This window comes from Coregonus clupeaformis, chromosome 20, assembly GCF_020615455.1.
Source record: "Coregonus clupeaformis isolate EN_2021a chromosome 20, ASM2061545v1, whole genome shotgun sequence".
Classification (NCBI taxonomy): Eukaryota; Metazoa; Chordata; class Actinopteri; order Salmoniformes; family Salmonidae; genus Coregonus; species Coregonus clupeaformis.
In genome coordinates, this window is record NC_059211.1 from 26680810 (window position 1) to 26707339 (window position 26530).

General features: G+C 49.0%; 1 protein-coding gene across 1 annotated transcript in view; it reads right to left on the reverse strand.

Moving 5' to 3' along the window:
- kank4 (KN motif and ankyrin repeat domains 4) overlaps nucleotides 1–26530 on the reverse strand; it is a 108060-nt gene that overhangs the window by 14681 nt on the left and 66849 nt on the right. The window contains exons 2-4 of the mRNA XM_041840048.2: nucleotides 19330–19399; nucleotides 15294–18287; nucleotides 4427–4523 (exon numbers count right to left, since the gene is read on the reverse strand). Coding sequence (XP_041695982.2) covers nucleotides 4427–4523; nucleotides 15294–18287; nucleotides 19330–19345 — 3107 coding nt within the window. The 5' untranslated portion in view covers nucleotides 19346–19399. The remainder of the gene's footprint in view (nucleotides 1–4426; nucleotides 4524–15293; nucleotides 18288–19329; nucleotides 19400–26530) is intronic.

Genomic DNA, 26530 nt, shown 5'->3' on the forward strand with positions numbered 1-26530 from the left:
ACATGTTTATTAAGCGAATAAACACACGACAAAAACAACAAACGAAACGTGTAGTCCAAGGTAGCACACAAACATACCATAACACGGAACAAGATCCCACAACTAACAGGTGCCAAAAGGCTGCCTAAGTATGGTCCCCAATCAGAGACAACGAGCGACAGCTGCCTCTGATTGGGAACCACACAGGCCAACATAGATCTAGACATACTAGAATCTAACATAGACAATCAACATAGCCAAACACAACACAGAAAATACACACCCTGACTCAACAAATACGAGTCCCTTGAGTCAGGGCGTGACAGTACCCCCCCCCCCCCCCCCCAAAGGTGCGGACTCCGACCGCGCCACATAAACCTAACAGGGTAGGGGCCGGGTGGGCATTCCGCCTCGGAGGCGGATCCGGCTCCGGGCGTGACCACCACTTACTCTCCACCTCCCTGTTGCGCCCCTGGTCTGGTCTGGACCTCGGCGCGGTGCTTCCCCTCTCCTTCCTCCCTCGACGTACCAAGCCCTGTCTGGACCCTGGTGTGGGAGACCCCGAACCTGGAGAGGGGCTGACATCTGGGTCTGGACTGGAACCGCTGACTGGAGCTGGACCCGACGACGGTGGATCGAACTGCTCTGGCTCCGGAGTGGAGCCGCTGACCGGAGCTGGATCAGGCACCGATGGAGCGGACTGCTCTGGCTCTGGAGTGGAGCGGTTGACCGGAGCTGGACTTGACCCCGGTGGAGCGGATTGTTCTGGCTCCGGAGTGGATCCGCTGACCGGAGTTGGACCGGACCCCGGTGGAGCGGATTGCTCTGGCTCCGGAGTGGAGCAGCTGACCGGTGCCGGACCAGGCACCGGTGGAACAGGCAAGGGCCGTGCCGGACTGGACACACGCACCACTGGCTTGGTGCAGGGAGCAGGAACGGGCCGGACCGGGCTGACGACGCGCACCACTGGCTTGGTGCGGGGAGCAGGAACGGGCCGTACCGGACTGGCGACGCGCACCACTGGCTTGGTGCGAGGGGCAGGAAGAGGCCGGGCCGGGCTGGCGACGCGCACCACAGGCTTAGTGCGGGGATCAGGAACGGGCCGGACCGGACTGGCGACACGCACCACTTGCTCCTTCCGCTGCCTAACCAGCTCCTCTCGCCGTGCCTCTACACTCTCCTTCTCCCTTATAGCCTCCTGTAGCTCTTCCCTCTGACCAAATAACTCCTGCTCCCTCTGAACCAATAGCCCCCGTAACCTTGTGGCCTCCTCTCCTAACCTGCAGAATCGCCCTGTCGCTGCCTCCTGCTGCCTCGACGTCCACACCGTGTGCCCCCCCAAAAATTTTTCTTGGGGTTGCCTCTCGGGTCTCCGTCATCGGCACTGTTGGCGCCGTTTCACCTCTCCTACCTGGGCATCCTCCTTCATCGCCTTCCGGTAGCGGACGGCCTCCTCCTCCGTAATTCTCCCCCAACCGAGGAGGACATCTACTAAAGTAACCTCCTGATTAATTCCCGGCGTTTGCTCCTGAACACGCTGCTTGGTCCTATTTTGGTGGGATCTTCTGTCACGATCGTTGACGAACGGGACGGACCAAGGCGCAGCGTGATAAGCATACATGTTTATTAAGCGAATAAACACACGACAAAAACAACAAATGAAACGTGAAGTCCAAGGTAGCACACAAACATACCATAACACGGAACAAGATCCCACAACTAACAGGTGCCAAAAGGCTGCCTAAGTATGGTCCCCAATCAGAGACAACGAGCGACAGCTGCCTCTGATTGGGAACCACACAGGCCAACATAGATCTAGACATACTAGAATCTAACATAGACAATCAACATAGCCAAACACAACACAGAAAATACACACCCTGACTCAACAAATACGAGTCCCTTGAGTCAGGGCGTGACAATACTTAAACTCTTTAACATCATCCTCAGCTCTGGCATCATATTTGGAACCAACGACTGATCACCCCAATCCACAAAAGCAGAGACAAATTTGACCCCAATAACTACCATGGGATATGTGTCAACAGCAACCTTGGGAAAATCCTCTGCTTTATCATTAACACCAGATTCGTACATTTCCTGTACTGAGCAAATATCAAATTGGCTTTTTACCAAATTACCATGCGACAGACCACGTATTTACCCTGCACACCCTAATTGACAAACAAACCAAAACAAAGGCAAAGTCGTCTCATGCTTTGTTGATTTCAAAAATACTTTTGACTCAATTTGGCATGAGGGTCTGCTATACAAATTGATGGAAAGCGTTGTTGGGGTAAAAACATACAACATTATAAAATCCATGTACACAAACAAGTGTGCAGTTAAAATGGGCAAAAAACACACACATTTCTTTCCACAGGGCCGTGGGGTGAAACTGGGATGCAGCTTGAGCCCCAACCTCTTCAACATATATATCAACGAATTGGCGAGGGCACTAGAACAGGAGGGCCTACAGCAGTGCCTAGATCTTCTGCACAGATTCTGTCAAACCTGGGCCCTGACAGTAAATCTCAGTAAGACAAAGATAATGGTGTTCCAAATAAGGTCCAGTTGCCAGATCCACAAATACAAATTCCATCTAGACACCGTTCCCCTAGAGCACACAAAAAACCTTGGCCTAAACATCAGCACCACAGGTAACTTCCACAAAGCTGTGAACAATCTGAGAGAAGGGCCTTCTACGCCATCAAAAGGAACATAAAATTAGACATCCCAATTAGGATCTGGCTAAAAATACTTGAACTGGTTATAGAACCCATTGCCCTTTATTGGTTGTGAGGTCTGGAGTCCGTTCACCAACCAAGAATTCACAAAATGGGACAATACCAAATTGAGACTCCGCATGCAGGATTCTGCAAAAACAATCCTCCGTATACAGCGTAAAACCCCAAATAATACATACAGAGCAGAATTAGGATGATACCCGCTAATGATCAAAATCCAGAAAAGAGCCATTAAATTCTATAACCATCTAAAAGGAAGCGATTCCCAAACCTTCCATAACAAAGCCATCACCTACAGAGACATGAACCTGGAGAAGAGTCCCTTAAGCAAGCTGGTCCTGGGGCTCTGTTCACAAACACAAACACAAACAGACCCCACAGAGCCCCAGGACAGCAACACAATTTGACACAACCAAATCATGAGAAAACAAAAAGATAATTACTTGACACATTGGAAAGAATTTACCAAAAAATAGAGCAAACTGGAATGCTATTTGGCCCTAAACAGAGAGTACACAGTGGCAGAATACCTGAAAACTGTGACTGACCCAAAATTAAGGAAAGCTTTGACTACGTACAGACTCAGTGAGCATAGCCTTGCTATTGAGAAAGGCCGCTGTAGGCAGACCTGGCTCTCAAGAGAAGACAGGCTATGTGCACACTGCCCACAAAATGAGGTGGAAACTGAGCTGCACTTCCTAACCTCCTGCCAAATGTATGACCATATTAGAGACACATATTTCCCTCAGATTACACAGACCCACAAAGAATTTGAAAACAAATCCAATTTTGATAAACTCCCATATCTATTGGGTGAAATACCACAGTGTGTCATAACAGCAGCTAGATTTGTGACCTGTTGCCACAAGAAAAGCGCAACCGGTGAAGAACAAACACCATTGTTAATACAACCCATATTTATGTTTATGAATTTTCCCTTTTGTACTTTAACTATTTTAACATTGTTACAACACTGTATATAACCATAATATGACATTTGAAATGTCTCTATGAAACCTTTGTGAGTGTAATGTTTACTGTACATTCTGATTGTTGATTGTTTATTTCACTTTTGTTTATTATCTATTTCACTTGCTTGGCAATGTAAACATGTTTCCCATGCTAATAAAGCCCTTCGAATTGAATTGAGAGAGAGAGAGAGAGAGAGAGAGAGAGAGAGAGAGAGAGAGAGAGAGAGAGAGAGAGAGAGAGAGAGAGAGAGAGAGAGAGAGAGAGAGAGAGAGAGAGAGAGAGAGAGAGAACTGTATGTAAGTATCTAATTAGATACTATAGTATAGCACTGTATTGTACAAGCCATATGCATTATGCTAAACATAAAATATGCATAATTAATTATGTTAAACATGCTAAATATAGGTCTGATTAAATCAAATCAATAGTAAACATACACGGTGTAGTATGTAGCTCAGTTGGTAGAGCATGGCGTTTGCAACGCCAGGGTTGTGGGTTCGATTCCCACGGGGGGCCAGTATAAAAATGTATGCACTCACTAACTGTAAGTTGCTCTGGATAAGAGTGTCTGCTAAATGACTAAAAATGTAAATGTAAAATGTAGTACTTTGCTGCTAACATACTGTATACATACCAACACACAGCACTGTATGAGGACACACAGAGAGATCCTGTCTAGACAGGATAAGAAGAGACAGATATAGAGGAGTTAAGAGAAACATTGTTACCCTCCGTTGACTCCCACAAACTTGAGATTCTTCTTGGCTCCTCCTCTGTTCCCCTGCTTGTCAGCAGCATCGTTCTTCTTCATGATGGATTTCAGACCTGAGGGAGGGAGGGAAGGAGGGGGAGAGGGAGAGGGGGAGAGAGACAGAGAGAGAGAGACAGAGAGGGAGAGCAAAACAGAGAGAGATGTTTTAGATTTTTAGAATACCTTTATTGGCCCAACAGTTACATCACCAAAAGCACAAACCCAACTTCACTTCAACAGACCTAGAAATCTAGAAACAAGTCCCCCTCCTGATCCAAGTCCCCCCTGACGCCCTACACCCAGACGGTTCACCAGCACCCCATATACAGTACATGCTCCAGTGTCAGCCGAGCCCGCACCAGCCCCAGTAGCACAGCTCTGGGGTCCGTACACCCCGCTCCCTCCAGTGTCAGCCGAGCCAGCACCAGCCCCAGCAGCACAGCTACCCACCATATACTACCCACCATTGTGACCTATACGCTCTCGTTGGCTGGCCCTCACTACATATTCGTTGCCAAACCCACTGGCTCCAGGTCATCTATAAATCACTTCTGGGCAAATCCCCGCCTTATCTTAGCTCATTGGTCACCATAGCAACACCCAACCGTAGTATGCGTTCCAGCAGGTATATCTCACTGGTCATCCCAAAAGCCAACACCTCCTTTGGCCGCCATTCCTTACAGTTCTCTGCTGCAAATGACTGGAACAAACTGCAAAAACCTCTGAAGCTGGAGACACTTATCTCCCTCACTAACTTTAAGCATCAGTTGTCAGAGCAGCTTACCGATCACTGCACCTGTACACAGCCCATCTATAATTAGCCCACCCAACTACCTCATCCCCATATTGTTATTTACATTGTTATTTATTTTGCTCATTTGCACCACAGTATCTCTATTCGCACATCATCTTCTGCACATCTATCACTCCAGTGTTAATACTGTATATAGATTTTCTATAGTGTTATTGACTGTACGTTTTGTTTATTCCATATGTAACTCTGTTGTTGTTGTTGTTTTTATCGCACTGCTTTGCTTTATCTTGGCCAGGTCGCAGTTGTAAATGAGAACTTGTTCTCAACTGGCTTCCCTGGTTAAATAAAGGTGAAATAAAAAAAAACAGCTCTGGGGTTCGTACACCCCACTCCCTCCAGTGTGAGCCGAGCTCTCACCAGCCCAGCAGCACAGCTCTGGGGCCCGTACACCCCACTCCCTCCAGTGTGAGCCGAGCCCTCACCAGCCCCAGCAGCACAGCTCTGGGGTCTGTACACCCGCTCCCTCCAGTGTGAGCCGAGCACTCACCAGCCCCAGCAGCACAGCTCTGGGGCCCGTACACTCCGCTCCCTGCATCGCGTGTTTTCTGGTCTTCCACATTGCCATTTTTGCCTGTTGGCTACGTTATACCTAGGCCCTCCAACGTATAGGTCCAGAGTCAGCCCCAACTCTAGGCCTGTACATCACCCACCCAGGACAGAAAACAACCCTACCAGCCTGTAACAAGAAGAAAACAGATGCTGCACTCTCTCCTCCTCCCCACAGAACAGACACCCCCTCACAACTGATGGATCAAGGTGCGACATGTATCTGTTCGTAGCGATATCTCCGTGAATATTCCTCCACGCGTGTCCAGTGTTGGCCAGAACAAAATAAATCCACCAGTAACCTCTACAGTTGCTTGACGAGACTCTGTGGGGGGTCCAAATCAAATCAAATCAAATCAAATTGTATTGGTCACATGCGCCGAATACAACAGGTGCAGACATTACAGTGAAATGCTTACTTACAGCCCTTAACCAACAGTGCATTTATTTTTAACAAAAAAGTAAAAATAAAACAACAATAAAAAAAGTGTTGAGAAAAAAAAAGAGCAGAAGTAAAATAAAATAACAGTAGGGAGGCTATATATACAGGGGGGTACCGGTGCAGAGTCAATGTGCGGGGGCACCGGCTAGTTGAGGTAGTTGAAGTAATATGTACATGTGGGTAGAGTTAAAGTGACTATGCATAAATAATTAACAGAGTAGCAGCAGCGTAAAAAGGATGGGGTGGGGGGGCAGTGCAAATAGTCCGGGTAGCCATGATTAGCTGTTCAGGAGTCTTATAGCTTGGGGGTAGAAGCTGTTGAGAAGTCTTTTGGACCTAGACTTGGCACTCCGGTACCGCTTGCCGTGCGGTAGCAGAGAGAACAGTCTATGACTAGGGTGGCTGGAGTCTTTGACAATTTTGAGGGCCTTCCTCCAACACCATCAGCCTGTGCCAGAGCATTGAAGCGGGCATGTTGTTAGCGACCAGGACCCTTCCCATGAAAGACATCAGTGGCAACAACCACCGCCATTTAGACAACTTAACCGCAACCTTGTCCACCAGCCCCTATCAGTTTCTGTCCTGAAACGCTGAGATCCCTAAGAACACACCTAAGAACTTCATCCCTTCTCTGTCCCACTGTAGCCCCCCAGGAAGACTAGCAGATCCTGCTCTGGCCCATCTCCCCATAATCAGACCCTAACTCTTCTCCCAGTTCACCTTAGCTTATGCCACCCCCTCAAACAACACTAAAGCCCTGCTAACCTCTTCTACATCTCCCCCCCTTTAGCAAACACTGTTACATCATCAGCATTAGCCGACAATGAAACCGACTCCCCACCTACTGCCCCTAGAACTGACAACCCCTGCAGCCTCTCCCTCAGCCTACACAGCAGTGGTTCTATGGCTAAACAGTAGAGCTGACCCCAGAGTGGACACCCCTGCCAAATCCCTCTCCTAACTGGGACTCGTCAGCTCAGCCCCACCCCCCACTTTCACCATAAAAAAAGCCCCACAGTACAATAACTTGACCCATGATCTAAACCCGTTACCCAGGCCAAACACTTCAAGTTTCACATTTCAAGTACAGTGAAATGCCCTTCTTGCAAGCTCCGAACCAAACAATGTAGTAATCATTATCAATGTAGCACAAAAAAATTTGTAAGGTAGAATAAAAACATGAGAAATAAAAATAAGAAATAAGAAGAACACGAGAAAGTAAGAAGCTATATAAAGGGTCAGTTCCAGGGTCAGTTCCAGGGTCAGAAGCTATATACAGGGTCTGTTCCAGTACCATATTTACAATATGCAGGGAGACTGGAGTGATAGAGGTAGATATGTATAGGGGTAAGGTGACTAGGCATCAGGATATATGATAAACAGAGTAGCAGCAGCGTAAATGATGATTGTTTGTGAGTGTGTGTGCGTGTGTGTAGAGTCAGTATAAATGTGTGTGCATGTTATGTGTGCGTTGGAGTGTCAGTGTGTGTGAGTGTGTAGAGTCCTGTGAGTGTGCATAGAGAGTGCAAAAATAAAATACAAGTCAACTCAGATAGTCCATGTAGCCATTCTGTTAGCTATTTAGCAGTCTTATGGCTTGTGGATAGAAGCTGTTCAGGACCTGTTAGTGTCAGACTTGATGCACCGGTACTCAGGAAGTTGAAAAGGTTCGGCATGGGCCCTCAAATCCTCAAAAAGTTTTACAGCTGCACCATTGAGAGCATCTTGACTGGCTGCATCACTGCTTTGTATGGCAACAGCACCGACCTCTATCGCATGGCGCTACAGAGGGTGGTGCGGACAGCCCAGTACATCTCTGGGGCTGAGCTCCCTGCCATCCAGAACCACTATATCAGGCAGTGTGAAAGGAAGGCCCGTAAAATAATTGTTAAAGACTCCAGCTGTCACGCCCTGGCTCTGGGGACTCTAGTATGTTGAGCCAGGGTGTGAGTTTTCATTTGTGTTTGTTCTAGTTGTTGTATTTCTTTGTTGGCCAGGGTGGCTCCCAATCAGAGATGGCTGTAGCTCGTTGTCTCTGATTGGGAGCCATACTTAAGTAACCGTTAGGCATTCATTTGGTGTGGTTTCTTGTTCCGTGTTGGTTCGTGTATGTAACCAGGGACGTCACGTTTTCGTTTTGTTGTTTTGTTCGTGTGTTCATTCAAATTAAATAAAATGTTCGCATTCCACGCTGCGCCTTGGTCCTCCTCTGTTCCCGACGAGCGTGACAGAAGAAACCACCAAGATTGGACCAAGCAGCGTGTCCAGGAGCCATCGCCAGGGAGATCTCTAGCAGATCTCCTTCGCCTCCTCGACTGGGTCAAGCCGGGTGAGGAAGAGAAGGGCTTGACATGGAAGCAGAAGGGCAAAAGGCTGGCGAGGGACATGGAGACCTGGTCCACGGGTAGGAGAGACGCCCAGAAATTTTTTAGGGGGGGGCTAACGCCGTGGACGACGGGCCAGCAGGAGACCGCGGCAGAGCGGCCCAGCGGGTTGGCAGAGGAGGCCGCCAGGTTACGGGGGCCACTGGTCGAAGTGGGGATGGAAGGTGTAGAGGCACGGCGAGAGGTACTGGGGTGTGTTACCAGTCCGGTCCGGCCCATTCCAGATCCCTGTGTAGGACCAGTGGTGTATGTCCCCAGTACGGTCCGGCCTGTTCCTGCTCCCCGCACCAGGCCAATGGTGCGCGTCGTCAGCCCGGCTCGGCCCGTTCCTGCTCCCCGCACCAAGTCAGTGGTGCGCGTCGTCAGCCCGGCTCGGCCCGTTCCTGCTCCCCGCACCAAGTCAGTGGTGCGCTTCGTCAGCCCGGCTCGGCCCGTTCCTGCTCCCCGCACCAAGTCAGTGGTGCGCTTCGTCAGCCCGGCTCGGCCCGTTCCTGCTCCCCGCACCAAGTCAGTGGTGCGCCTCGTCAGCCGGCTCGGCCCGTTCCTGCTCCCCGCACCAAGTCAGTGGTGCGCTCCGTCAGCCCGGCTCGGCCCGTTCCTGCTCCCCGCACCAAGTCAGTGGTGCGCTTCGTCAGCCCGGCTCGGCCCGTTCCTGCTCCCCGCACCAAGTCAGTGGTGCGCTTCGTCAGCCCGGCTCGGCCCGTTCCTGCTCCCCGCACCAAGTCAGTGGTGCGCTCGTCAGCCCGGCTCGGCCCGTTCCTGATCCCCGCACCAAGTCAGTGGTGCGCTTCGTCAGCCCGGCTCGGCCCGTTCCTGCTCCCCGCACCAAGTCAGTGGTGCGTTTCGTCAGCCCGGTTCGGCCCGCTCCTGCTCCCCGCACCAAGTCAGGGGTGCGTTTCGTCAGCCCGGCTCGGGCCGTTCATGCTCCCCACACCAAGCCAGTGGTGTGCGTCGTCAGTCCGGCACAGCCCGTGCCTGTTCCACTGGTGCCTGGTTCAGCACGGGTCAGCTGCTTCACGCCGGAGCTAGAGCAATCCGCTCCACCAGTGTGCAGTCCAGCTCCGGTCAGCAGGGCCAGACCGGACCAGGGGTACTTTGGGGGTTAGAGAGCGAGTGGGGATCATGCCCGGGCCGGATCCGCCGCCAAGGCGGAGTGCCCACCCGGTCCCTCCCCTGTGGTATTTGGTTGGCGCGGTCGGAGTCCGCGCCTTTAGGGGGGGGTACTGTCACGCCCTGGCTCTGGGGACTCTAGTATGTTGAGCCAGGGTGTGAGTTTTCATTTGTGTTTGTTCTAGTTGTTGTATTTCTTTGTTGGCCAGGGTGGCTCCCAATCAGAGATGGCTGTAGCTCGTTGTCTCTGATTGGGAGCCATACTTAAGTAACCGTTAGGCATTCATTTGGTGTGGTTTCTTGTTCCGTGTTGGTTCGTGTATGTAACCAGGGACGTCACGTTTTCGTTTTGTTGTTTTGTTCGTGTGTTCATTCAAATTAAATAAAATGTTCGCATTCCACGCTGCGCCTTGGTCCTCCTCTGTTCCCGACGAGCGTGACACCAGCCATCGTTTTCTCTGCTTCCGCACGGCAAGCGGTACCGTTGCTCTGCTTGTTTTACAAACCACCGTCCAAGTGTTTGGCAAACAACTTCCTGAGGGGGAAGAGGCGCTGTTGCAACGACACCGGCCTCCAGTTCTTCGATAGAGCTAAGTCCCCCGTTTTCGGCAGTAGTGACAGCACTGCTCGCTGGCAGCTGACTGGTAGTACAGAGTTCTCAAAGGACTCCCGAAAGACCTCCAAGAGGTCTCTCCCCAATACACTCCAGAAACGTTTATAAAAGTCGGCTGTCAGTCCATCGATTCCCGGCGCACGGCCTGGGGAGAGCTGCTGCACAGCCGCTGTTAGTTCCTGAAACGAAAGATCACCCTCCAGCCCAGCACTCTGCTCAGGCCCAAGCTTAGGCAGCCCCTGTAGAATCTCCTGAGCACACTGTGGATCAGTGTTGCTGTCACCATAGAGGTTTGAGTAGAAGTCCATAGTCATCTCTGCTGGATCCAGCGTGTGAGACCCTGAAGGATGCCGCAGATGGAACATCTGCTTCTGCTGCGCCGACTTCCTCTCCAGGTTGAAGAAGAACGCACTCGGAGCATCCATGTCGGTCAAGGTAGCCATCCATTCTCTAGTGAGCGCACCGTTCAATGATCCTGTAAAAAATACCCCAGCTGTGTCCACTTAGCCCTCAACTCCCTCTCTGACCCTGAGTCCTGCTGCTCAATAAGGCTATTCTCAATGTCTCTAACATCTTGCTCCAACCTCTGAATAGTAGACCTTATCCTAGCTGTCCCATGGGCAGAGTCCTGCTGACAAAACAGCCTTATTTGTGTTTTCCCACCTCCCACCATTGTCTTACATTCTCAAACTCAGCTTTCCTCCCTTTCCAACTCTCCCAAAAAACCCAGAACCCTTCACAAAAAGGCTATAATTTAGCTGGATTAGCACTAAAGTGCCAGTAAGACCTCGGACGAGGCACAGCTGACAAGCTATACTCAACTGTTACATTGTGATGGTCTGAGAAGCCAGATCTGGGAGCCCAGTAAGCTCCCCTTACTGACATAGATCCTATCTAGCCTTGCTGCACTAACCCTCCCCTCCACTACCTTTACCCATGTACGGCTCTTCCCTCCCTGATTTCTGTCCCTCCCCACATCTACTAGTCCATGCTGTTTCAACATGTTGGTTAAGACCACCCCCGACTGTGGATGAGCTTCCTCCCAGTTCCTATCTAGTGTGTAATCTGTTGTACAGTTCCAGTGAACCTGACTGGGATGCTACACCTACATTGATGGGGATATCGATCTCTTCCTCCATCTTCATCGGGCAGCTCCACGGAATCCGGAGCCCCCCCCCCACTGCCTCCAACCTTCTCCCCACCATCCCCTGCGTGTCTGTAATTACACTGGGCACATCATTCTCCATTGTCTGTGAGACAGGTATATCAGCCTCGGAGTCAACGTTGTCACTGCCCTCAGTAACCACAAGCAGACCCGCCCCTGAGATTCTCGTCATGGCAACATGGGCTACATCAACATTAACCTCATCAATATCAACAGTTTGGGAAATGGAATCTTGCAATTCCAATGTATGGGGTTGAGTCTGGACCAGGGATGGAGGCCGGTGCTGCACCGAACCCTCCGGCCCGCTCTCAGATCTGGAGCTAGATGAGGATCCATCAGCGCCCTGCTCGCCCCGCTCCCTGTGCGTGCATGCCTGCCACTTATGTCCAATCTCCCCACAATCAAAACACCTCAGACTGTTGTCACATAAACCATGTAGGCTTTCCCTCATACCTCACCAGATACCAAATGTCTAAAGTTTTTGTCTGACTAAAAACAGGAAAACCTGCCTTCTACAAGCAGTAACATGTTTCAACAGTTTTTTTTTACATCCAAGTAATGACTCTCATTGGGCTGGCAAATGTAACGTGCGAGCTCTCGCATCAGGTCGCCATCGGGAATGAACAGACATGGGATATAGTAACCCTCGTAGCCGAGGAGAAAAGCATGATTTGCAAAAAAACATCATTTTGAGTAACACCTGTCTCAACCAGCGCTCCTCTTTCAGAAACACAGCCACTGCTTTAGTCATTCGTAAAGCATTTGAAAGACTTTCATGGCCAACCTGTTCTCCCACAGCGAGGAGAACATCCTCCACCTTCACATTCAGCTCAGGCATACACCTGAAACCGTGGCGGACAGACAAGGACGGCTTCTCAACGTGAGACGCCATCCCCAGTCCCACCAAACAAGTCACCCAAGCGACTAACTCACCCGACAATGTAGGCTATGTAACCACTAAAATAAATAACGTAGCCCTTTCCTGCAGTCAATGACCAAAAGCACCCCCTCTGGCCTCATGGGTGGAATGTTATTCATATTATACAGCGACCACTCGTGCCATTGTCATCCTATGGGGGCATAGCCATGTTAGCCAAAATAATGGCCTGCCCAGCATTTTTATACATGACCCTAAGCAAGATGGGATGTTAATTGCTTAATTAACTCAGGAACCACACCTGTGTGGAAGCACGTGCTTTCAATGTACTTTGAGTCCCTCATTTATTCAAATGTTTCCATTATTTTGGCAGTTACCTGTACTTCTTCCTACTGTGACACACTAGCTGTTCACAGGTTCTTTAAAACGGCAGCAGCAATAAAACCACACGTTGGTTTTTGACCTCTCTAATTTCCACACAGTCACTCTGGCTGAAAGCAATGTGGGCCAGCAAACTCTGTGTGTGTGTGTGTGTGTGTGTGTGTGTGTGTGTGTGTATGTGTGTGCGCGGTATGTGTTCAGGTTGATGATTATGTGTGTTTGAAGTAGAACATGGGGGCCTGGAAGATATTGTGGAGCCTCTGGAGACAATTACAACACAACTGAGCTCATTAAATCATGTGGAAACCCTCAACCCTCTCTCTCTGCTAGCTAGCTGGCACATACAAACACACACACACACTCACACTCACACTCACACACACGCACACACACACATGCACTCACACACACACACACACATGCACACTCACAAACACGCACACGCACACAAAATCACAAACCCAAGCACGCGCACACACTCACACACCCTGTCATATAGCACAGCGCTAGTTAAGGCTCTCCAGGGTCTGTACTTCCACAAGACTTAATGAGATCAATGTGAGAAAACTACACAGCAAGGACAGAGAGGACAGTGTTGTTAATAAAGCCAGTTTACAGCCTAGTCAGCCTGTTAAAGGCCATGTTATTAATAAAGCCAGTTTACAGCCTAGTCAGCCTGTTAAAGGCCATGTTATTAATAAAGCCAGTTTACAGCCTAGTCAGCCTGTTAAAGGCCATGTTGTTAATAAAGCCAGTTTACAGCCTCGTCAGCCTGTTAAAAGCCATGTTATTAATAAAGCCAGTTTACAGCCTAGTCAGCCTGTTAAAGGCCATGTTATTAATAAAGCCAGTTTACAGCCTAGTCAGCCTGTTAAAGGCCATGTTATTAATAAAGCCAGTTTACAGCCTAGTCAGCCTGTTAAAGGCCATGTTATTAATAAAGCCAGTTTACAGCCTAGTCAGCCTGTTAAAGGCCATGTTATTAATAAAGCCAGTTTACAGCCTAGTCAGCCTGTTAAAGGCCATGTTATTAATAAAGCCAGTTTACAGCCTAGTCAGCCTGTTAAAGGCCATGTTATTAATAAAGCCAGTTTACAGCCTAGTCAGCCTGTTAAAGGCCATGTTATTTCCATGGGATTCCCAGTCCATTAAGTGTGTTCTCTATACTGTATTGAAGGGACATTGAGATACACTGAGTGTACAAAACATTAAGGACACTTGCTCTTTCCATGACATAGACTGACCAGGTAAATCCAGGTGAAAGCTATGATCCCTTATTGATGTCACTTGTTAAATCCACTTCAATCAGTGTAGATGAAGGAGAGGAGACTCCTTCAGGATTTTTTAACCTTGAGACAATTGAGACATGGATTGTGTAGCTATGTGTGCCATTCAGAGGGACAAAATATTTAATTGCCTTTGAACGGGGTATGGTAGTGTCAAGAACTGCAATGCTGCTGGGTTTTCCACCCTCATCAGTTTCCTGTCTGTATCAAGAATGGTCCACCACCCAAAGGACATCCAGCCAACTTGACACAACTGTGCAACTCAATATTAGAAAGGCGTTCCTAATGTTTGATATACTCAGTACAGATGGGCTGAGGGAGGGGATGTTGTGTTGGTTAGATAGTTGTGGCTCTGCCTCTGCATGTGGTAGTAATGGGATTCCGTTTCCAATATTCTTTGGGCCAGAGCGGGGCGTTTTGTAAGCAATGTACTGTAATTCAAGCCAGACCTTTTCTCAAATGTCAGTGACGCTCCCCAGAACAATAGCGGAATACACAGAGCAGAGGTTCACAATCAAAGGGCACCCTGTTGTGTATTCTCCCTACTGAAATTCATATGAGCTATGTGTGGTAGGGGACAACTCTATCTTCTATCTTCTAACTCTATCTTTTAAAAAACAAAACACAGGAAGAAGAAGAGAAGGAGAGGGGGAAGAAACTAACTGCATATTTAATCTGTTCTTGGACGTCGGCCAACAATGTAATTTGGCCGTGCTCCACTACATGTGTTCCACCTCTAGCCATCGCAATCAATAGCCATCACAGACACGTGGAGGCCCCTGGCCTATCAGAGTCAATGAACAGAGACAGACTATGAGCTCTCTGTGCCAAGACAGGAGACAGCTCAGTATCATGGAGATAAAGCTATTGGACCTGGGCCAGAGGAGTGATCTCATGGTAAACAACGCCTGAACATGTTTTAGTGACTATCAACATGGGATGAGAATATTAGGAATAGAATAGAATCAGCTTGACATGAATGATATAAATACAGTACTGTAGCGTGCAATTATGTGTCACTGGGAATATCAAATTGAAAGTGGAACATATCTAATCAAGCAAATTAATCAAGCTAACCAAACCATATTATTAGAATATCAGGATATCCCAAGAATATTATGACTTTGAAGTTTATACGTCTTAGATATAAGACTTTATACTACTTAGAAACCCCCTGGCACGTCTTATACTACTAAGACATACAGTACTTCTGACACATATCCTACCTTGTTGTTTGCTGGCAGCAGCCTTCTGTCCAGGGGAGTAGAATGCAGACAGGGCACTGAGGGAGCTGACCAGCTGGCTCTGGATGGAGCTCATCTTAGACGGCCCTGACTTCCCTGCTGATTTGCCCGTTGAAGGCTTCCCCGCGGCGGGCTTCCCCTGCCCGGGTGCAGGCTTCTGGGTGCTGGGGCTGGGGGTCTCCTGCTTGTCCGGCTTCTCTTGGCTGCTACCCAGCTGGGCCCACTGCTCATTAATCAGCCCTGTGAGGCGTGTTACTACCTGCCCTAAGGCTGGGTTGGAGCCCCGACGAGGGTCCTGGGCCTGGGCCTGGGCCTGAGGCTGGGCCTGGGGCTGGGCCTGGGGCTGGGCCTGGGGCTGGGCCTGGGGCTGGGCCTGGGCCTGGGGCTGGGCCTGGGGCTGGGCCTGGGGCTGGGGCTGGGCCTGGGGCTGGGCCTGGGGCTGCACAGACTCCTTCTGACCCGGTTGAGGCTGGGTCTGGCTGGAAGAGGGGGTGGGTGCTGCAACTGGGCTCTCTGGGGCTACTGGAGTTTCTGTGACCACACTCTCTTCTGTGACAGCACTCTCTTCTGTGACCACACTCTCTATGACTGTACTTTTTGTGGTTGTACTCTGTTTAAGCACACTTCCAGTCACTGTCATTTGTTCAACTACAGTCTCTACTACCACTTCTTGTCTCTTTGTTACCATACCTTCTGTGTCCACATTCTCTGTGACCATCCTTTCTGTGACCATCCTTTCTGTGACCATACTTTCTGTGACCATACTTTCTATGTCCACACATTCTATAATCACAAAACCTTCTTCAGTTACTGCACTCTCAGTGATATCCCCATTTTTGACAGCACTTTCTGTGGACTCAATTTCTGCTCCAGAAATTTCTGTGACCGCACTTTTTATGGCTGCACTTACTATAGCCGCACTCTCAATCTCTATAGCGCTATGTGAGGTATTGCTAGTCTCACCTCTGTCTCTCTCTGTCTCTGTTTGCTGGTCTGCACTCTGCGCTGCCTCTGTCTCTGTCACCTGGTCCACTGTACCCACTCTCTCTGTCTCTGTCCCCTGGTCCACACTGTGAGCCCTGTGTCTCGCTGGTCTCACTGGACGTACAGGTGCTGTCTGTGTCTCTGTCTCTGTCACCTGGTTCACAGTATCCACTGTCTCCGTCCCCTGGTCTACACTGACTCCTGCCTGTATTTGTGGCTCTGTCCCCTGGTCCACACTGTTAGCCCTGTGTCTTGCTTGTCTCACTGGACGTACATGTGTTGTCTCTGTCATCTGGTCCACACTGACTACTGTCTGTGTCTCTGTCTCTGTCACCTGGTCTAATCTGTCTCCAGGCGGTGTCTCTGTCACCTGGTTTACAGTGTCCACTCTCTCTGTCTCTGTCCCCTGGTCCACACTGTTAGCCCTTGGTCTGACTGGACATACAATAACCATCTCTGTCTCGGCCACCTGGTCCACCACTTCTACTCTCTCCGTCTCTGTCCCCTGGTCCACACTGTTAGCTCTCTCTCTGATTAAACATATTACTATCCTCTCTGTATCAGTCCCCTGCTCCACCATATCAGCCCTCTCTGTCTCTGTCTCCTGGTTTATAATGACCACTCTCTCTGTCTCTGTCCCCTGGTTTATAATATCCACTCTCTCTGTCTCTGTCCCCTGGTCCACACTGGTCCTCCTACTTGTCTGTCTCTCCCCACACACCTCCTTTCCTTCTCTCCCTCCCTCGCTTAGCTGAAGTATCCTCTCCTCCTTCATCCTGTTTTCCTCTACCTGTTGTCTGAGGAGATTGTTGGTTTTCTCCAGGTGTTCACTAGCCTGACTTAACTTAGCCTCTAGCGCTACTAGCTTAGCCTGGAGTTGTTCGATGCTGAGGAGGTCCCCCTCACCACTGACACTGACTCCCTCTATGACTTGCACAAACACTCCTCTCTCTGAAGGTTCTGGTGCTTTCTGTACTGTAACGTCCTCTGATAGCTCCGCTGTTTGCTCTAATGGATTCACTAATGCTTCTCTTTGTCTGTCTGGTCCCTCTGATGCCTGTGCTGCTAAAAGCCTATCTGCTTCTCCTTCTTGTACAATACTTTTTAAGGATTCCTGTTGTGTTTCTGTCTCTGACGCAGTGCTCTCTGCTCTCCCGGGATCCACTACTGCTCCAGCCCCCGGCGGCTGAGAGGCGGGCCCAGGATCAGTGCTCTGGGCTGGGGAGGGCGAGGCGCGTTGTGGGGGGGGTGGAGGCTGGGGCTTGGTTTGGGCCTGCAGCCTGAGGATCAGTTGCTCCCTCTCCTCCCTCAGTGAGCAGATCTGGGACTTGAGCTCTGGGATGGTCCTCACCATATCCTCCAGCTCTCTGACCCTCTTCAGGGCTGCGGTGATCTGCTGGTGCAGCCCCGACCGGTCCTGGGGCACAGCGCGGAACACGTTCTCAGATGAGCCGCTCTCCGTTCTCTCGTCCCCGGACTCGGAGCCCTTCCTGTGTGGGATGGTAACGGGCATGCTGGACGTCCGGAGGAGGTTGGGCCTCCCCAGGGGCTTCTCGGCTAACACCCCTGCCTCCTCCCTGGGCCTGGCCGGGGATAAGCTACCCCCCTGCGCCCTGCTGCTCTGGCTCTGACCCCCCGCCGAACCACTGCCTCCATCACTGGCTCTAAAATCCAAGAACTGCTGGACCTCTGTGACTCTGCCCCGGGGCTTGGGTCCCAGTGTAGAGGTGGAAGACCAGGTGTCCTTGGGGGCCGGTCGTGCCCCATGCCCAGGCAGGCTGAAGTTCCTGGGCAGGGTGCTGAACTTAGGAGGACCCCTGGCCTTGCGCTGGATGTGCACCCGCTTGATGGTGTTGCCTTTCTCGATGTCGTCCACATATTTGAGGAAGTCGAGGTCCAGGTGGAAGCCGTAGGGGGTCTCTACGGAGTAGGGCAGCTGCTTCCTCTGACCCCCACCTCCACTCTCTCCTCCGGCCTTAGGGTAGCCATTGGCTAAAACATGAAGAGAGGTTTTTAGTATTCACACTGATCCCAATGCATTCAGGGATATGCTATACAGTACTCTCTGACCTTAGAAGAGAAAGCAAAACATGAAGCACATCCCAGTATCCCATTAGTTTATAATACACTACAACCTATGTATCTATTTATGACCAGTATTTGATAGGGTTGATTGGGACAGTGCACGTTAATCAACATTTCAGTAAAAGTGCCTATTGTTTCTCTACCACCGTGGTTCTGCCAGAGCTGTCAGTTATTGCATTTCTTTCAGTTTTAGCATTACACTGTTGCTACTTCGCTCTTCAACCAAGGACCAACTGAAGAGAGGAGGATAAGGATATTCAGCCACACTTGGAGGACAATAGAAGTTGCTTTAGGAAATGCTAATTTATTATTAAAACCAGTAACTAATGCGTTTCAGCTCGTTGCCTTCATCAGCTCGTTGCCTTCATCAGCTCGTTGCCTTCATCAGCTCGTTGCCTTCATCAATCCCCCCCATACAGATGAAGCCAGGGACAGGATGTACGCTACAGTACTGTGCATATGGTGTTTATTTATGTACATGTAAACCCTATCAGAGTCTGGGATGTAATTATCTTTCCCGTGATTGGGATGAAACACATTTACACTCATTAGTATGCAAAACTCAACTCAGCTTAGCTATGCTGTGTCAACGTATGCATAATGAGACAGACAGACAGTAATAATATTAGGGAGAGGAAACTCTTGCTCGCTACCCTTCCTCTTGGCCCTGACCCTTCAATGTTTGCAGCTCTGTAAGGTGGAAGCCAATGGAGGCTGCTGAGGGGAGGACGGCTCACAATAATGTCTGGAACGGAGCAAATGGAATGGCATGTTGTATTTGATACCATTCCACTAATTCCGCTCCAGCCATTACCACGAGCCCATCCTCCTGTGCTGGAAGCTTTACCACTACACTGCTTTCTTATCCAGACCCTTCAGACATGCTAACACACAGGGGTTAGGGTAGAAGGGGAGGGATTTGGGAACGACTGTGTGACTTTTTACTTACCACTTTTCCTGTCCATCGCTGTATTAGTTCAGGGTCATGGACTAACTTCTCTGCTGTCAGAGTTGGCAACCTGGAAAAGAGAATGGAAGTCTGTGAGCAACTGAAATAACACGGAATATCAAAATTGGCCAACTGTTTGTAATACAACCTCTGTTTTGTTTTAAATAAGATCTCATATTTGTTTTTGAGATAAGAAGAGTGTATGTGAAATGACTTGTGTTGTAGCAGCGACCCGTGATAGTCTGTTTGTTGCTAATGAGAGAAACATCCTGTCCACAACCTCTCCCCTGTGTCATTGTCTAAAAGAGAGAGAGAGACCCTCGGTGGCCATTAAAAATCACCACAACACTGACAAGGGCTACAGTTTCATCCAACTAAGTAGGAAAATGTTCCATCTGGGTGCCATTTTGTGTTGTTTGTTCCAGTTGGAGCTGCCAAGAAACCGGAGCCCGTGGCTTTTTACGAGGGGTCTTGCATGAGGTAATTGTATGGAAAAAAACGAATCAATCAAATAACAAAAGTCACATTCTTCGTAAACAACAAGTGTAGACTAATGGTGAAATGCTTACTTACAGACCCTTCCCAACAATGCAGAGAGCAAAATAGAAAAATTATAGAAAATAATAACACAACTAAAATAATAAAAACAACTTTGAGATTTGAGTCAAAACTTTCAGAGGTTTATGCTTTTAAATGTAATATCCAATACTACTAATAATACACAGTAAAGGCAAGGATGTTCCCACAGCCTTCCCATGCTTTTCAGATTGAACCCATTTAAAATAGCATACCCTTAGGCCTACAGCAAAATATAAATGCCAAAACAATTGAGCAAATAAGCACACAATTTCCATGCAAATTTGTGCCGGTGAAAAAATACCTGCTACTCAGGAGGACACGGTCCCTCTCAAAGCCTGGAGCATTGTTTTAATGAGAGTTAAAGTGGTAAACTTGAACCCGGCAGGTGGGAGTTAATTCCAGTGCAATAAAACTACTTTATGAGTATTATAAAACGATGCTATGCTATGCTACTTGTATCAATCCTTATGATTGCTTTCTCATTTTAAATGTGGTTTATCATCAAAATGGAAACCTTGAGCACCTTTTCCTTATTCCCTACCATCACAAATCCCTTAATAATTCACAAAGAACAAAACACTTTTAAAGCCTAAGGCAAAGAACAAATTGCATGTGGCAATCTCTACTCATTCTGCTTTGATGACTGTGGGGAGAACAGAGGAAGCATCTTTCTGCCCGGCAACAAATGTCCTGTCTCTGTGAGAAATACACACTGGGACGGTGGTGCTGGGACTCTGTGCTTAGAGTAGAGGTGGGCTGTTTACCATCAGAGTACAGCACAGGAATACACTACAATACACAGGCACCGCATTGGACGGAAGGCCATCAATCAAAATGACAGCCAATCCACACAGGAACCTGATCTTGTATCCATAACGACCTCTAGCTGGACCACCTCCATAAATAAACCCCAAACAGTGACAGCAAAGCAATAAATACGTGTCTCTGTTCACTACTGTTTCTATCCTTTACCAGTCATATCTCTATCCCCCAGCCCTTTACCAGTCATATCTCTATCCCCCAGCCCTTTACCAGTCATATCTCTATACCCAGCCCTTTACCAGTCATATCTCTATCCCCCAGCCCTTTACCAGTCATATCTCTATCCCACAGCCCTTTACCAGTCATATCTCTATCCCCCAGCCCTTTACCAGTCATATCTCTATCCCCCAGCCCTTTACCAGTCATATCTCTATCCCCAGGCCTTTACCAGTCATATCTCTATCCCCCAGCCCTTTACCAGTCATATCTCTATCCCCCAGCCCTTTACCAGTCAAATCTCTATCCCCCAGCCCTTTACCAGTCATATCTCTATCCCCCAGCCCTTTACCAGTCATATCTATATCCCCCAGCCCTTTACCAGTCATATCTCTATCCCCCAGCCCTTTACCAGTCATATCTCTATCCCCCAGCCCTTTACCAGTCATATCTCTATCCCCCAGCCCTTTACCAGTCATATCTCTATCCCCCAACCCTTTACCAGTCATATCTCTATCCCCCAGCCCTTTACCAGTCATATCTCTATCCCCCAGCCCTTTACCAGTCATATCTCTATCCCCCAGCCCTTTACCAGTCATATCTCTATCCCCAGCCCTTTACCAGTCATATCTCTATCCCCAGCCCTTTACCAGTCATATCTCTATTCCCCAGCCCTTTACCAGTCATATCACTATCCCCCAGCCCTTTACCAGTCATATCTCTATCCCCAGCCCTTTACCAGTTATATCTCTATCCCCCAGCCCTTTACCAGTCATATCTCTATCCCCAGCCCTTTACCAGTCATATCTCTATCCCCCAGCCCTTTACCAGTCATATCTCTATCCCCAGCCCTTTACCAGTCATATCTCTATCCCCCAGCCCTTTACCAGTCATATCTCTATCCCCCAGCCCTTTACCAGTCATATCTCTATCCCCCAGCCCTTTACCAGTCATATCTCTATCCCCTAGCCCTTTACCAGTCATATCTCTATCCCCTAGCCCTTTACCAGTCATATCTCTATCCCCCAGCCCTTTACCAGTCATATCTCTATCCCCAGCCCTTTACCAGTCATATCTCTATCCCCCAGCCCTTTACCAGTCATATCTCTATCCCCAGCCCTTTACCAGTCATATCTCTATCCCCCAGCCCTTTACCAGTCATATCTCTATCCCCTAGCCATTTACCAGTCATATCTCTATCCCCAGCCCTTTACCAGTCATATCTCTATCCCCCAGCCCTTTACCAGTCATATCTCTATCCCCCAGCCCTTTACCAGTCATATCTCTATCCCCAGCCCTTTACCAGTCATATCTATATCCCCCAGCCCTTTACCAGTCATATCTCTATCCCCCAGCCCTTTACCAGTCATATCTCTATCCCCAGCCCTTTACCAGTCATATCTCTATCCCCCAGCCCTTTACCAGTCATATCTCTATCCCCAGCCCTTTACCAGTCATATCTCTACCCCCCAGCCCTTTACCAGTCATATCTATATCCCCCAGCCCTTTACCAGTCATATCTCTATCCCCAGCCCTTTACCAGTCATATCTCTATCCCCCAGCCCTTTACCAGTCATATCACTATCCCCCAGCCCTTTACCAGTCATATCTCTATCCCCAGCCCTTTACCAGTCATATCTCTATCCCCCAGCCCTTAACCAGTCATATCTCTATCCCCAGCCCTTTACCAGTCATATCTCTATCCCCAGCCCTTTACCAGTCATATCTCTATCCCCAGCCCTTTACCAGTCATATCTCTATCCCCCAGCCCTTTACCAGTCATATCTCTATCCCCCAGCCCTTTACCAGTCATATCTCTATCCCCAGCCCTTTACCAGTCATATCTCTATCCCCAGCCCTTTACCAGTCATATCTCTATCCCCAGCCCTTTACCAGTCATATCTCTATCCCCAGCCCTTTACCAGTCATATCTCTATCCCCAGCCCTTTACCAGTCATATCTCTATCCCCCAGCCCTTTACCAGTCATATCTCTATCCCCAGGCCTTTACCAGTCATATCTCTATCCCCAGCCCTTTACCAGTCATATCTCTATCCCCAGCCCTTTACCAGTCATATCTCTATCCCCCAGCCCTTTACCAGTCATATCTATATCCCCAGCCCTTTACCAGTCATATCTCTATCCCCCAGCCCTTTACCAGTCATATCTCTATCCCCAGCCCTTTACCAGTCATATCTCTATCCCCAGGCCTTTACCAGTCATATCTCTATCCCCAGCCCTTTACCAGTCATATCTCTATCCCCCAGCCCTTTACCAGTCATATCTCTATCCCCAGCCCTTTACCAGTCATATCTCTATCCCCCAGCCCTTTACCAGTCATATCTCTATCCCCAGCCCTTTACCAGTCATATCTCTATCCCCCAGCCCTTTACCAGTCATATCTATATCCCCCTGCCCTTTACCAGTCATATCTCTATCCCCCAGCCCTTTACCAGTCATATCTCTATCCCCAGCCCTTTACCAGTCATATCTCTATCACCAGCCCTTTCCCAGTCATATCTCTATCCCCAGCCCTTTACCAGTCATATCTCTATCCCCAGCCCTTTACCAGTCATATCTCTATCCCCAGCCCTTTACCAGTCATATCTCTATCCCCAGCCCTTTACCAGTCATATCTCTATCCCCAGCCCTTTACCAGTCATATCTCTATCCCCCAGCCCTTTCCCAGTCATATCTCTATCCCCAGCCCTTTACCAGTCATATCTCTATCCCCAGCCCTTTACCAGTCATATCTCTATCCCCCAGCCCTTTACCAGTCATATCTCTATCCCCAGCCCTTTACCAGTCATATCTCTATCCCCCAGCCCTTTACCAGTCATATCTCTATCCCCAGCCCTTTACCAGTCATATCTCTATCCCCAGCCCTTTACCAGTCATATCTCTATCCCCCAGCCCTTTACCAGTCATATCTCTATCCCCAGCCCTTTACCAGTCATATCTCTACCCCCCAGCCCTTTACCAGTCATATCTATATCCCCCAGCCCTTTACCAGTCATATCTCTATCCCCAGCCCTTTACCAGTCATATCTCTATCCCCCAGCCCTTTACCAGTCATATCTCTATCCCCCCAGCCCTTTACCAGTCATATCTATATCCCCAGCCCTTTACCAGTCATATCTCTATCCCCCAGCCCTTAACCAGTCATATCTCTATCCCCAGCCCTTTACCAGTCATATCTCTATCCCCAGCCCTTTACCAGTCATATCTCTATCCCCAGGCCTTTACCAGTCATATCTCTATCCCCAGCCCTTTACCAGTCATATCTCTATCCCCCAGCCCTTTACCAGTCATATCTCTATCCCCCAGCCCTTTACCAGTCATATCTCTATCCCCAGCCCTTTACCAGTCATATCTCTATCCCCAGCCCTTTACCAGTCATATCTCTATCCCCCAGCCCTTTACCAGTCATATCTCTATCCCCCAGCCCTTTACCAGTCATATCTCTATCCCCCAGCCCTTTACCAGTCATATCTCTATCCCCAGCCCGTTACCAGTCATATCTCTATCCCCAGCCCTTTACCAGTCATATCTCTATCCCCAGCCCTTTACCAGTCATATCTCTATCCCCAGCCCTTTACCAGTCATATCTCTATCCCCCAGCCCTTTACCAGTCATATCTCTATCCCCCAGCCCTTTACCAGTCATATCTCTATCCCCAGCCCTTTACCAGTCATATCTCTATCCCCAACCCTTTACCAGTCATATCTCTATCCCCAGCCCTTTACCAGTCATATCTCTATCCCCTGCCCTTTACCAGTCATATCTCTATCCCCAGCCCTTTACCAGTCATATCTCTATCCCCAGCCCTTTACCAGTCATATCACTATCCCCAGCCCTTTACCAGTCATATCTCTATCCCCAGCCCTTTACCAGTCATATCTCTATCCCCAGCCCTTTACCAGTCATATCTCTATCCCCAGCCCTTTACCAGTCATATCTCTATCCCCCAGCCCTTTACCAGTCATATGTCTATCCCCAGCCCTTTACCAGTCATATCTCTATCCCCAGCCCTTTACCAGTCATATCTCTATCCCCCAGCCCTTTACCAGTCATATCTCTATCCCCAGCCCTTTACCAGTCATATCTCTACCCCCCAGCCCTTTACCAGTCATATCTATATCCCCCAGCCCTTTACCAGTCATATCTCTATCCCCAGCCCTTTACCAGTCATATCTCTATCCCCCAGCCCTTTACCAGTCATATCTCTATCCCCCAGCCCTTTACCAGTCATATCTATATCCCCAGCCCTTTACCAGTCATATCTCTATCCCCCAGCCCTTAACCAGTCATATCTCTATCCCCAGCCCTTTACCAGTCATATCTCTATCCCCAGCCCTTTACCAGTCATATCTCTATCCCCAGGCCTTTACCAGTCATATCTCTATCCCCAGCCCTTTACCAGTCATATCTCTATCCCCCCAGCCCTTTACCAGTCATATCTCTATCCCCCAGCCCTTTACCAGTCATATCTCTATCCCCAGCCCTTTACCAGTCATATCTCTATCCCCCAGCCCTTTACCAGTCATATCTCTATCCCCCAGCCCTTTACCAGTCATATCTCTATCCCCCAGCCCTTTACCAGTCATATCTCTATCCCCAGCCCGTTACCAGTCATATCTCTATCCCCAGCCCTTTACCAGTCATATCTCTATCCCCAGCCCTTTACCAGTCATATCTCTATCCCCAGCCCTTTACCAGTCATATCTCTATCCCCCAGCCCTTTACCAGTCATATCTCTATCCCCCAGCCCTTTACCAGTCATATCTCTATCCCCAGCCCTTTACCAGTCATATCTCTATCCCCAACCCTTTACCAGTCATATCTCTATCCCCAGCCCTTTACCAGTCATATCTCTATCCCCTGCCCTTTACCAGTCATATCTCTATCCCCAGCCCTTTACCAGTCATATCTCTATCCCCAGCCCTTTACCAGTCATATCACTATCCCCAGCCCTTTACCAGTCATATCTCTATCCCCAGCCCTTTACCAGTCATATCTCTATCCCCAGCCCTTTACCAGTCATATCTCTATCCCCAGCCCTTTACCAGTCATATCTCTATCCCCAGCCCTTTACCAGTCATATCTCTATCCCCCAGCCCTTTACCAGTCATATCTCTATCCCCAGGCCTTTACCAGTCATATCTCTATCCCCAGCCCTTTACCAGTCATATCTCTATCCCCAGCCCTTTACCAGTCATATCTCTATCCCCCAGCCCTTTACCAGTCATATCTATATCCCCAGCCCTTTACCAGTCATATCTCTATCCCCCAGCCCTTTACCAGTCATATCTCTATCCCCAGCCCTTTACCAGTCATATCTCTATCCCCAGGCCTTTACCAGTCATATCTCTATCCCCAGCCCTTTACCAGTCATATCTCTATCCCCCAGCCCTTTACCAGTCATATCTCTATCCCCAGCCCTTTACCAGTCATATCTCTATCCCCCAGCCCTTTACCAGTCATATCTCTATCCCCCAGCCCTTTACCAGTCATATCTCTATCCCCAGCCCTTTATCCACACCGGCCCTACTTATCTACATTTCAGCCGTTAACCAGTGACTCACCGGGAGTGAGTAGTGACACATCATCTGAAACACAGGATCTGACTGACACAGTGTCTCTGC